The sequence below is a fragment of the Mus caroli genome, unplaced genomic scaffold, assembly GCF_978045245.1.
Source record: "Mus caroli unplaced genomic scaffold, Mus_caroli_1 scaffold_3, whole genome shotgun sequence".
Lineage (NCBI taxonomy): Eukaryota > Metazoa > Chordata > Mammalia > Rodentia > Muridae > Mus > Mus caroli.
This window is the reverse complement of record NW_028227258.1, coordinates 72820207-72833850: the sequence shown is the minus strand read 5'-3', so window position 1 is coordinate 72833850 and position 13644 is coordinate 72820207. Positions and strand designations below refer to the sequence as shown.

At 51.5% G+C, this 13644-nt stretch overlaps 1 protein-coding gene across 1 annotated transcript; it reads right to left on the bottom strand.

Annotated features, from left to right (window-relative positions):
* Window positions 1–276: 276 nt before the first annotated feature.
* Window positions 277–13178, bottom strand: Hcn3 (hyperpolarization activated cyclic nucleotide gated potassium channel 3). Its single transcript, XM_021157382.3, has 8 exons — window positions 12794–13178; window positions 6121–6550; window positions 4964–5125; window positions 4391–4609; window positions 3875–4021; window positions 3337–3577; window positions 2246–2410; window positions 277–1835 (listed from the first exon to the last, which is right to left on the bottom strand). The coding sequence occupies exons 1-8, from the start codon at window positions 13066–13068 to the stop codon at window positions 1135–1137; spliced, it is 2340 nt and encodes a 779-aa protein (XP_021013041.1). The 5' UTR covers window positions 13069–13178; the 3' UTR covers window positions 277–1134.
* Between the last annotated feature and the right edge of the window lie 466 nt (window positions 13179–13644).

Genomic DNA, 13644 nt, shown 5'->3' with positions numbered 1-13644 from the left:
GTGCTTCTGAAAGGGGACAGAGCGGGTGGCCAGGGGATTATTCTTGTCCCTGAGAAGGTGGAGGGGCTACTGGCCCACCCTTCCTAGGATTGGATACTCCAGACCCCCCTCTTCTTCACAACAGCAAACCCAGATGAGGATGAAAAAACTAAGCTCAGGCCTCCTGCTGCCCCCCCCCCACTACCTCATCACAGAATTTGAGTATTGCTGCAGATGGCATTGTGCAAGGACCACAAAGATATCCCCTAGGCCCCTACCAGAAGGTGGGGAGGACAGACAAAGGAATGAGTGAATAAGTGAACAAGTCAAATTAGCAAATGAATAAATAAAATTAATAAATGAATAAATAAGACAAAGAGGGAAAGATAAAAGGTCACATGAGGATTCAGCCCCTGGCCCCCTACCTGGGGGGAACTAGGCTGGCACAGTAAGTAAGGAGGTGCCGCGTGCCCCTTAGCTTTAGGGGCAACACCACTGAGGCAGGGGGCACAGTGAAGAGCAGCTTCTAGCTCATAAAGGTAGTGCGTCCACACAGGAGCTGCGGAGGGCAGACTACAGTGAGCAGACTTGGGTTCTCACTTGGTGAGGACAAGGAGGGCCCACAGGTGGCAGTCAGAGCGTCGATGTTCACACTCAGGGCTCTAGACATCTGTTGGCTGTACTAGATAATTGACGGTACCCAGCTATGACAAAGGAGATGGCCAGAGAGGACGCGCTGGCACCACCTGCAGGGTCACTGACAGGGAGACAGCCGTCTAGTTACTCGGCAGTGATGGAGGCAGCAAGTACTTGTGCTTAATAAAGAAAGGCAGGGCTGTGGGCCCAGGCCTGCGCCTGGCAGGACCGTGGCCTGGGGACACCCTTGTTAAAGGGCTTCGAGTCATTTCTACTTGGCAGTGGATACACAGTGCCTAGCACAGTGCCTTGAACATGGTAGGCACGGGGTTCCTATGATAAATGGGTATGTGATTAGGATTAGCAGGCTGCAGCTGCTTTGAGCTGAGGACACAGAGAACAGCTTTGTGGTGATAAAGGGCAGTATGTTAGGACCCCCACAGCCTTCCCCCAAGGGGCGTCTACCCTCGGGCACACGTTATTGCGTGCCAATAGCTAAGGCCAGTGTAACCTAGGATTTCACATGTTGGCAGAAATTTGGGGACCTCTGGGGGTTACTGGCTCAGGCACTGATGACCTGGGTGGCTGGACTGTCCCTGGAGGTTTGGCCAAGAGCCCCGAGGGGGGCAGGCGCTCACTTCCAGAGCCTTTACGCCTAGGAGAGCCATCCCCTGTTGCTCGCTGAGGCAGAGAGGGTTGAGAGGCAGAGAGTGGGCGGCCCCGAGGTCCTAGCCTCCGAGCACCTCCTCCTGGGGGAGGGCCCAACAGAGATACCTGGGAACGCCCTGTCCGGGATAGGCTGGCATGGAGGGTTCGGGCAGGTGGAGCAGGCAGACGAGAAGTGGACGCCCAGGGTCCCCGGGCCAGCAGAGGACCTGCTCGGACAGGCACCAGTGGGGAGGCTGGGGAGCCTGCTGAGCGTCTAGCAGATCGAGCCAGGAGGGTGGCTGGAGAATCAGGGGAGAGGGGCAGAGGGCCTCGCTGGTGAGTCAAGGCTATGGCCACGTTGGAGGTCACAGCAGCTGCCTGCAGAGGGGCGTGCACCAGTGGTTCCCACAGCACTGGCTTCCCACTGAGTCGAGCTCCTGTGCCAGGAGCCAGGCCCCGAACACCACGAGCCATGTCTCTGTCGTGTTGTACCAAATGCTGCTCCATGACGCCACCGCTGCTGCCTGGACTCGGCTCAGAGCGTTTCCGCTGCAGTATCGAATTCTTTTTGCCTACAAGTTGTCCCAGGACCAAGAAGTTAGGAAAGGGAAGGCATCTAAGATGGAGGCCGGATAACCACGGTGTGTGTGTGGGGGGGGGGGGGGCCGGGGGGTTGAGGGGTAGGGATGGGAAGTCAGGTATATGGAAAGAGTGCTTTGCAAGAGAAGCAGGAAGGTGGTAGCAATAAAAAATTGCGAGGTTAAGAACTAGTGCCCAGAAGGACACGAGGAATGAGGGTTTGGGGAGACACTCCACGGCTATTTCTCGCTAGGGCTAAGTCTAGTGAGCAACAGTGCTAACAGCCTGCTGGAGGCATGGACTGGAACTGGGTGGGCTGGGATGTGCTGTCAAAGCACCGGGGCTAGGCTCATGAGATGAGGCCCAGCCAGGACCCAGAGCAGACAGAGTAGACAGGCCTCACCGATGCGCCGAAGCCGGTCCATGGCCACCGTCTCAAAAGCCCTGCGCATCATTGGGAACTCCTCAAGCACCGCATTGAAGTGGTCCACGCTGAGCGAGTAGAGGCGACAATAGGTGTCAGCTCTTACACTGGCTGTTCTCCGACCTCGAGTCAGCAGGCAGATTTCTGCAAAAGTGGGGAAGTGGCTCAGAGCTCCCATTCCACCCCCCAATTAGGCCTGCAGCAGCTAACCCAGCACCCTCAGATTCCTCCTTATACTTGGGAGAATGAACGATTACCTGGCGTAAGGTCCCTTACTGCTCTAAGCACTGTCTGTCTCCATACCTGCACATCTGGAAGGCTGCTCTCCAGACAAACAGGTTTGCCAGCCCCAGATGTTCTTCTCAGTTACTCTACACATTAACTCCAACCCCAGTCCTATCGCTCTGTCCCAGGGTGTACCCGACTCCTAACTTGGGAGGAGAAAAGCAGGCTAAACAGACACAAAGTGGGACTGACAAGATGCTTGAAGGTAGGGGTTGCTTAGGCGGCTGGATGGTTGTATGAGCCTTAAGTCACTCTGGGCAGTGGTTGTCTGCACTTCTTCCAAAGCCACAGCCTGGGTTTTCAGACAGCTCCACAAAGCCTAAGTCTGTGGGACAGCCCTGCTTCATCCCTGGGTTTCCATCAACAATGGGGTCCTTGCATTTTTGTCATTAATAATCCTACAGAGTTGCTGGCCCAGTAGCTTGTAGCCTGGCCATGCACTAGACTCTCCGCTTTTAAAAATAAAATAAATTTAAAAGCCCAGCCACCTGGTATGGTGGTGCATGCCTTTAATCCCAGCACTTGGGAAGCCGAGGCAGGTGGATGTCTGCCTGGTCTACATAGTGAGTTCCAGGACAGCCAGAGCTATATAATAGACCTGGTCTCAAACAATAAGATAAGATAAAATAAAATACAGAGCTTCAGGCCTGGATCGGACTCAATGAGGTTTGGGTAAGGGTTGTTCTGTGATTTGTGTAACACCAACGGGAGAGGCCCTGGTCCTAGAAAACAACTGCCGTCTGTACAATGTCCATGACCCCCCACCTTCCCCGAGGCCTGCTGACCCCCAAAGTAGGATCCATCAGTGAGGCGGGTGTCGCGGGCGCCCCGTGCCAGCACACTCAGCAGCCCGTGCTGGATGAAGTACATCTTCCTGCCCACGGAGCCCTCACGCACCACCAGGTCCCCTGGTTGGAAGACCTCAAAACGGAGCTTGGTGAGCACTGCGGTGACGAAGCTGGGGTCAGCATGAGCAAACAGCGGCATGTGGGCCACCAGGCCCCGGCAGGTGAAGTTAATAATCTCCTGGACATGGGCGGGGCCTATCAGACAGGCTCTGCCCCCTGCCGGAAGATGCCCCGCCCCCAAGCTCCTCTGTCTCCAGAAAACCCGTCCACCTGTCAAGATCGGTTACTGGATGGGGATGCTACAACCCGTGTGGGGACCTCCCTGAGACAGTTCCATAAGACCTTGCACAAAAAGCCACCTCCCCTCAAGTGCTTGTCTCCCCTCCCAAGCACTCACTCCCTTGTAACCCAGGCGGCACATCCAGAAGCCCAGATCCTAGAAGAGCCCTTCCCACAAGGTCCAGCCCGGCCCCACCTCCCGAAGTGGCTCGCTCAGCTCCCCCAGGATGCTCTCTTCATCAAACATCTTGCCCTGGTAGCGATGCTCGTAGTACTCGTGGATGCGCTGCCGGGTGTCAGCGGGCAGCTTGTGGAAGGACATGTACTGCTCCACCTGCTTGTACTGGAGAGGTAACACCAGTTGCCAGTGGGAAAAGAATGTGGAGATGTGGGGCCAAAACAGTGGGGCTCAGGGTGTGCAGAACAAGTTGGACTCAGAGGCGATAAACGTGGTACACCCAGAACCGCAAGGGATATACGGAAAATGGTGGATACAAGTAAGACTGCGCAGACTGCGCAGTTACAGAAAAACCCAAATGTGGACAGAGGAGAGGGAGGGTCCAAAGACAGAGGCATAGGGACAGTCACAGATGTGTTTCACACAGGTAGATGGGACAAATGGATATGAGGCAGGAAAGGACATAGGGGCCCATCAGAACAAATCTCCAGCCCTTCTCCAAGCCCACCCCTCCCCTCCCTTGTCCCTGCTGACCTTCTCCTGGTACTGTCGCCGGGAAGAGTCCAGGGACTGGATGAGGGCGGTGGCGTGACCGATGAACATGGCATAGCACGTGGCGCCCACAATCATGCTGAGCATGGTGAGCCAGACGTCAGGCATGCCTACCGGTGCCTGCTGCCCATAGCCAATGCATAGCATGTGACTCATGGCCTTGAACAGGGCGTGGGAATACTGGCGGCCCCACGAGTGGTTCTGGGGGGCAGAGGATGTTGCAGAACAGGGCTTGGGCCCCTCCGAGTCTCATTATCGACCTGCCCCCCTTTCTCCCTTTAAGTTCTGTGCGTACCCCTTCTACCTCAGACCCTCCTCTCGGCAGGCATTTGTTGGGTTTCTTCCGTTGGTGGGGACCCTTGCTTTTGCCTAGGTTCCCTTCTTTGTCTGATCCCTCTGACAAGCAAGCTCTTCCTCCATCTATCTACGTTCCTTACCCTTCTCCTCCCTGCAATCCCATCTGCTGTCTGCTGCTTCCCTTCTGGATCATCTCCTGCCTTCTGCTCCCTGTGGCCCAGGAGTACCAGAGCTGGGGGGAGGGGGGGGGCTTCTCACCACCATGCGGTTCATGGAGACCCAGCAGTCAGACGGGAAGTCCTGCAGCATAGGGACCAGAAACTGCAGACAGCCGTCCCAGTGACACAGCAGCAACATCATTCCAATGAGGTTGAAGATGCGAACCACTGCACTGGCCAGGTCGTAGGTCATGTGAAAGATCTGAGGAGTCCGAGGAGGCACTGCTGTGGACAGGAACCCCTCTCTGCTGGTCCCCTCCAGTCCCAGCCTTGCAAATTCCTCTTGACCCTCCCTCCCCCCTTCCCAGTATCTCTGAATTTTAAAAAAAAAAATAGCCATTAACCTGGCCTGGTGTCAAGTGTCTATAATCCTAGTTACCAGGGAAGCTGAGGCAGGAGGATCAGAATTTTAAGGCCAGTCTAGGCAACTTTTTCTTTTTCACTTTCAATTAAAAAAAAAAAAAAAAAAAAGAGCCAGGTATAGTGGCGCACACATTTAATCTCAGCACTTAGGAGATAGAGGCAGGTGAATCTCTGTTCAAGGCCAACCTGATCTACATAGCGAGATCCAGAACAGGATTACCTAGAGTTACCCTGTCTCAAAAAATAAAACAAAACACAGTTTATGAATATGGGTATTTTGCCTACATATATATCTGTGTATCATATGCATGCCAGGTGCTCTTGGAGGCTACAGGGTGTCTGATCCCTTTGAACTGGAGTTACAGACAGTTGTGAGCCAGCACGTAAGTACTGGAAATTGAACTTGGGTCCTCTGGAAGAGCAGCCAGTGCTCCTAACTGCTGAGCCATCTCTCTAGGCCCTCTCTAGCGATTTAGTAAGGTCCTATCTTAAAATAAAAAGAGCTGGGTAACACCGTCAGAACTGATAAGATGGCAGAGTATGCTCTGAGCCACTAAACCCTGCTGCTGGAAGAGGCACCGCCTATTCACACCCAATCCTCCAGTCAAGAATCAACTAACCCTCAAGTGTTTGCCACGGCTCTGTACCCCACCCTCACCCTGGCCTCATTCCCTGAACCTTCCTTCTATGCCTGCTTCTCTCCCACCAACTTTGCAAAGAATTCACACTTGGAAGCCTCAGGCATCTTCCCCACCCCATGGAATCACCAGGACTTCCACCCATAGCACCTTTCTGAGGAGTATGATACGCCCCCTGCCCACCTCCCCACCCCACCTCCTCCCACTGGTGTATGTAGCGGATGAGGCGGGAGAGGCGGAGCAGCCGCAGCAGGCTAAGGATCTTGGTGAATCTAACGATGCGCAGGGCCCGCGCCGTTTTGTAGACCTCAGCATCTAGTCGTGGCTCCAGCTCCACCACTAGGAAGATATAATCCACAGGGATGGAGGAGATCAGATCAACCAGGAACCAGGTGCGCAGGTAACGCGTTCGGATGGCCCTTGGCGCCAGCAGGATCTCGGCACCTTCCTCCACCACGATGCCAGTTCGGAAGTTGAGCACCAGATCCAGCAGGAAGAAAGTGTCAGAGAGGACATTGAAGACAATCCAGGGTGGAGAGTTCTCCTCCTTGAAGAAAGTGATACCCACAGGCAGAACTATGAGGTTCCCCACCATCAGCAGCAGCATGATCAGATCCCAGTAAAACCTAAAGTGGGCATGGGATAGAGAGCAAGGTTCTGTCACACTCCTGAAACTCGATTGGCAGACGGTAGTTTGAGACAGCCAAGAGGGGCCAAGATCACAAAACCACAAAAACAGCCGGGCAGTGGTGGCCCACGCCTTTAATCCCAGCACTCAGGAGGCAGAGGCAGATGGATTTCTGAGTTCAAGGCCAGACTGGTCTTCAGAGTGAGTTCCAGGACAGCCAGGGCTACACAGAGAAACCCTGTCTCGAAAAACCAAAAAAAAAAAAAAAAAAAAAAAAAGCAAACAACCAAAACCAAACCAAAACAAAACAACACAAAACCTTCATTTAAATCCACTGAGAGCAAAGACGGAACCACCATTTGTGAAAAGAGCATTATTTGGTACAGGTAGGTATTTACACTCTGTGCAACTCTGTACCCTTGTGTATAAACAAGCAATGGTGTTGTTGGAATTAATGGTTTAATAAGCCCCTATAAAAGACACATGATCCAGATATTATATTTATAAGGCAAATGCCTAGATCGGGCAAATCTAGAGCTATTTTTCCCTAACATATGTAAGTACACATGTGCTCACACAGACCCGAAGACAGTATCAGATCCCTAGAACTGGAGTTGCAGAAGGTTGTGAGCCCCCACGTGGAGCTGGGAACCAAACACAAATCCTCTACAAGGGCGGTCAGTACTTCTTTTTTAAAAAATAATTTTAATTTCTATTGAAAATAGATATTTTTTCATACAACATGGTCTGATCATGGGTTTCCCTTCCTCAACTCCTTCTAGACCCTCCCCTCTTCCCTACCTACCAAGACCCACCCTCTCTTTCTCTCTTTCATTCAAAAACAAACAGGTGGGGCTGGAGAGATGGCTCAGTGGTTAAGAGCACTGACTACTCTTCCAGAGGTCATGAGTTCAATTCCCACAAACCACATGGTGGCTCACAACCATCTATAGTGAGATCTGATGCCCTCTTCTGGTGTGTCTGAAGATGGCTACAGTATACATATACGTAAAATAAATAAGTCATTAAAAAAGAAGAAGAAGAAAACAAACAGGCAACTAAACAAACATACAAACAAATAATAGGACAAAACAAGCAAGCAGGAAAAAAGTGCCAAAGAAAAAGCACAAGAAATACAAGCAGATGCAGACACACACACACACAGATGCAGAAACACACACATTCACACACACAGAGACAGATGCAGACACACACATTCACACACACAGAGACAGATGCAGAAACACACACATTCACACACACACAGATGCAGAAACACACACATTCACACACACACAGATGCAGACACACACATTCACACACACAGATGCAGACACACACACATTCACACACACACAGATACAGACACACACACACAGATGCAGACATGCACACATTCACACACACATAGATGCAGACACATACACATTCACACACACAGACAGATGCAGACACACACTCATTCACATTACACACAGACAGATGCAGACACAGATACAATCACACACACACAGACATACAGACATATACACATTCACACACACACAGGCAGATGCAGACACGTACACATTCACACACATAAAATCCCACAAAAATACAAAATCTGGTATTATATTTTAAAAAAAACATATAAAGTTAAGAAAATGCCCAGACTAAACACTATAAGATAACATCTTCCAAAAGTGTCACTGAATTCATTTTGTGTTAGGTATCTACTGCTGACCTGTGGCCTGCCTTTACGGTTTGTATACCCCGGGAGACACCATTGGAGAGTTCCCCTCTCCCTTCCCCTTGAGAGGTTGTCAAGTGGAGATAGCTTCTGGCTTAGGGATGGAGACTTGTGCCCGCTTTCCCTATCGATGCTGGCACCCCATCTGGTTTGAGCCTGTGTATATCCATAGATGCTGCCAAATCTCTGTGGGTTCATATATGTGTCAGCCCTCTTGCATCTAGAAGGCCTTGTTCCTTAGTGTCTTCCATCTCCTCCGGCTCTTTATGACCTTTCTGCTTCCTCTTTTGCATAGTTCCCTGAGTCCTGCAGGAGAGGCTTTTGATTGAGACCTGCCATTTAGGACTGAGAGTTCCAAGGTCTCTCACTTTCCCAGCACTTGGGAGGCAGAGGCAGGCTAATTTCTGAGTTCGAGACCAGCCTGGTCTACAGAGTGAGTGCCAGGACAGCCAGGGCAGAGAAACCCTGTCTCCAAAAAAAAAAAAAGGAGGTATGATCTTGTCCAGTAGGTGGGTGAGTAGGTGTGTGGTTGTTGAAAGAAGTAGGTCAGTAATGTGGGCTTTAAAGTTTCAAAAGCCCACACCAGGCCCAGCTTCTCTTTCTGTCTTTCCACCAATGAAACAGGATGCAGCTCTCAGCTACTGCTTCAGTGCCATGCTCCCTGCTGCGATAATGGACTAAGTCTCTGAAACTGTAAGCCAGCCCCCAATTAACTGCTCTCTTTTATAAGCCACCTTGGCCATGATGTCTCTTCACAGCGATAGAGCAGTGACTAAGACAATGAGTATGGCTGGATGTGCATAGGGCTATTTTATTCCTGCACATCTTTAGCAGAGCAACAGTATTTGGTTTTCTCAAAGTTCCATGGCCTATCCAGTCTCAGGTTCTTGGCTTCTAAGCAGTGTCAGGCATGGGCTGCATCTCATGGAGCAAGCCTTAAAGCTATCACCTAGCTGTTAGTTAGATCCACAACCTTCGTGCTGCTATTGCACCAATGTATCGTGCAGGCAGGCAGCCATCACTGTAGAGCACAGGGTTTGTAGCTGGGCTGGCAGTTACCTTTCTCTTCTGGTAGCATGAAGGGTACCTTTCAGTACCATGAACACTAGGCAGCAGGAGTGAGCAGAGAGTGCTGTTAACCACTGAGCTCTCTCTCCAGTTCCTGAGTCTCACATTTTAGCATTTAGCAAAAGAAGCAAGAGACACAATGGTGGGCTGAAGAGATGGCTCAGTGGGTAAGAGCACTGGTGCTCTACCAGAGATCCTGAATTCAATTCCCAGCACCACATGGTGCCCTCTTCCAGTATGCCTGAAGAGAGACAATGTACTCACCTACATAAAATAAATAAATAATTCTTTAAGAGAGAGAGAGAGAGACAGAGAGAGAGATACACAATGGTACAAATCAAATGATTCCATGTACACAAAGCTCCAAAATGGACACAGAAAAGTGATGAAACATTTTTAAGCCTTTCTATTTTACTTATTATTATTATTATTTGTGTATCCATCATATGTGATGCATATGGAAGCCAGAGTGTGACCTGTACGCTCCTTTCTCTGCTCCAGTGGCTGAATTCGGATTCCTGGGTCTGTGCAGCAAACACCTTTAGCTGCTAGGCTATCTATCCTACCGCCCCAGCCCCTTTCTATTTTATTGTTACTTTATGGCAAAATTATTTTTACTGTTCAATACTATTTTCTTTATTTACAAGTTAGAATCAAGAGACAAAAAACGATGGCCCAAAGGACCAAGGGGGCGAATAACTAAAACCTCTAAATGAAGAGAGAAAGGAACAAGGAGAAAGAGCAGAAAAAAAAGATCAGTAAAAAAGAAAAAAAGCACAGAGAGGTTCTTCCTCTTCCTTCCCCACTGAGAATGAGGAAGTAGAATACATAGCAATATACTAGTGTGTGTGCGTGCACACACGTGTACATGTATGCATGCCACAGCACACATATGAAGGTCAGAGGATGGCTTGTAGGAATCAGTTCTCCCCTTCCACCACGTGGGTCCCAGGAACTAAACTTACATGGGCAGGCCTGTTGGCAGATTCAGTACCACAGAATCGAATGCAGGAATAAAGGTGCAGTTCAATGGCAAAGTGTGTGCCTGGCGTGTCTGAAGAGCTAGCTTCAGTTCCTAGCACATTTCACCCACCCGTGAAAAGTGAGAATAGTGGATTTGAGAGAAGATGGTGAGATTAAGCCGGATGGTGGTGGTGCACGCCTTTGATCCTACCACTTAGGAGACAGGCAGGTGGATCTCTGAGTCCAAAGGCAGCCTGGTCTATAGAGTGAGTTCCAGGACAGCCAGGGCTACACAGAGAAACAAACAAAACAAAACTGTCTCAAACAAAACAAAACAAATAGCAACAGCAACAAACATACCAAAACAAAAGCCAAACAAACAAAAGCAAAAACCCACATGCACACAGGCTGGAGAGCAGTTAAAGGCACTCGCTGCTCTTGCAGAAGTCCCAGTTTCAGTGCCCAGCAACCATATGCCAGCTTACAACCATCCATTAATCCAGTGCCAGGGGGATCTGACCTCCTCAACCACTGCATGCACATAATGCACAGATTTATATGCAGGCAAAACATTCAAACCCATACAATAAATCTCATTTTTTCAAGAAGTACACATGAACACAGCTACATACACACCTATGCACACACACACACACACACACACACACACACACACACACACACACACATATACTAGCACCAAGGTTGTTTAGTAATTTTCTAAAACTAGGGAGCCTGCGCTGACCTCACTGGGTTGTCGGGCTCAGCAGTGCTGTCTACACTGTAGCTGTTGCTATGGTGCATACACTCTTCATCTCCAGATTTCTGGAAATTCTTTTCCTGTCTCCAGGTCTCTATTTCTAGTCTAAGCTGTCCTTCCCTTCTCTATCATCCCCACTCCATTCCTGTTCTCCAACATGAGAGCAACAGGGATGCTGGTTTTCTGTAGGTGAGGAACTGCCATCCTTGGTGGGGGTGGGGACGGGAAGAGGCTACCCTGTACTCATCTAAACTGGGCCTTTCAGGGATGCCCATCCCCCTCCACAGATGGGCTATCCACATAGAGGATTCCCTGGGAGATCCCAAGGCAGCGAGGCTTGAGCTATGCACCCCTTCCCTCCTCCAGACTGCCTGTGCTGAGATGCGCAAGGGCAAGCTACATTGCCTCAGAAGAAACTGTAGATATGAGGTCAGAAGGGAAGCAGGGGACAACATTCAGAGGAAAACAAACAAACAAACAAACAAAAAACACTGGAACACACATGATGGTTTCAGGGCTAATCCCTGCGTAAGTCCTAAACACAGTCCCTTCTGAATCTGATTGCAAAAATCAATCCTCTCAACCTCCAAAAAAGCTTGTTAGTTCCCAAGTCCAGACCCACCCCTGAATGCCCCTCAGACTTGAATGTTTGCGCTCAGCAACAAACCCCTGATGTTTCTTCCTCCCCTTCCACAGCTGCAGAGGAGAAATCTTACACTGTGAGACACTGGGAGAGAGGAGGAAAGGTTGGCCGCGCCATCAGAGCATCTTCACAGCCTGACTCACAGGCAGTCACAAGCCCAGCGGGTGATGTGGTAGAGGATTGCGAAGCAACACAACTCTGAGGGGGATATGGCTTCTGGGGATATGTCTGAGGGTGAACTGGGGGAGGGGAGGGATCTGCTGAAGAGCAGATAGGCAGGTGACAGCGAAATAATAAAGAGGACTGGAAAGAACAACGCAGAATAGGGGACTATTTACAGGGAGTGAATGTTTGAGAATGGAAGATACTGTCTGGGCCTCCGATTGTGTTACCAAGCTCCAGAGACACACCTCATTTCTTCAACTGAAAGCTGTCCTTCACCGTCCCCAAGGGCAGGGCTGATTTTCTCCCCTAGCGACCTTGATGTAGACATACAGCCTGAAGGGGACTGTGAAATGGCTACATCCCGTTCTCTGTCCCTTTTCTCCGGGAAACACCTGGGCGGTGGCCGAGCCCCTGCTTTCCTCCCCAATCTTTCTGAGTACCCGCCCCGCCCAGCCGCATTCCGCCTTCAGCACCACGGACAGCAAACAGAGCCGTGGACCCGACTGACCCCTGTTCTTCTCCAGCGTTCCCAGCGTCCCTGATCTGTTCTACTGAACTGGGCAAGTGCTCGGTGTGTGGTTAAAGCGTGGTAGAGAGTGGAACTAGGCTTCTTCCTCAGGTCTCCCAGCTTTGGAGCATGATATAATTTCCCACACCCCCAGAAAACAGTACTGAAAAGAGGCAAGGTTTCCAAACTCCGATGCTCTCTGTGGTCCATGAGGTTCCTGCATTGGGTGCACCAAGTCCTCGGATATTACCTGATGTTCGCTCTCCCTTATGCTTCCCTAACCTGACAAAACACTGAGGACCTCGGGGAAACCCGCCTAGGAATTCCCAGGTTGGGTTGGGGGAGGTGACTCCACCCGGCCGGTAGCACTGGTGTCCCTCGCTCTCCCCGTTGAGCCCCCCGTACCGGAAGTCGCTGTAGGGGTGGATGATCCAGGCCCCGGCGGACTTCACCCTCTCCTGCTCGATTTCCACTGCTTTGTGGCTGCCGAAGACCCGGAGAGAAAACTTGTTGACCGTCGGCTGCAGCAGCGTCCCGAGCTGCCGCCTCTTCGGCTCGGGCGCAGACTCCGGCACACCACCTGAGGCCGCGCGGGCCTGGGCGGGAGCCGCAGGAGGCGTCTCGCGTGCAGGGGTCGCCGCTTCGCCGGCCCCCGCCGCCGGCCGCGCCTCCTCCTCCATGATTGCCCTCACTCGTAGGGCCTCCCCAACCGGTCCAGGGCCATGGCGGGCGCGCAGGTCCCTGGGAGAGCAGCCCAGGCAGGGGAGCTCCGACCCGCGTGCGCCCGGGGCACAGGGGGCGTGTGCAGGCGACAGACGTGCGAGAGCTGCGCCCCCTGGCGAGGGCTGCGTGAGACCGGGCGGGGCGGGCCGCTGGCCCAACTGCTGCCCACACTTTCCCGAGAGGGCGTGGTTTAGGGGTCCTGGGGATGGGTGGGTGCTGTGTGTGTGTGTGTGTGTGTGTGTGTGTGTGTGTGTGTGTGTGTGTGTGTGTGTGTGTGTGTGTGTGTGCGCAGCTTGCTTCTGGAGGCGGGAAACTCACTAGGGCATATGCAGCCTGGGGACCTCCTGAGGGTCAGGGACAGAATGGCTTTATGTGTATAACAACTTTTTTTGGTTGATTGTTCCCCCCCCCCCCCCCCCGACAGAGTTTCTCTGTGTAGTCCTGGCTGTCCTGGAACTCACTTTGTAGACCAGGCTGGCCTCCAACTCAGAAATCCGCCTGCCTCTGCCTCCCAAATGCTGGGATTAAAGGCA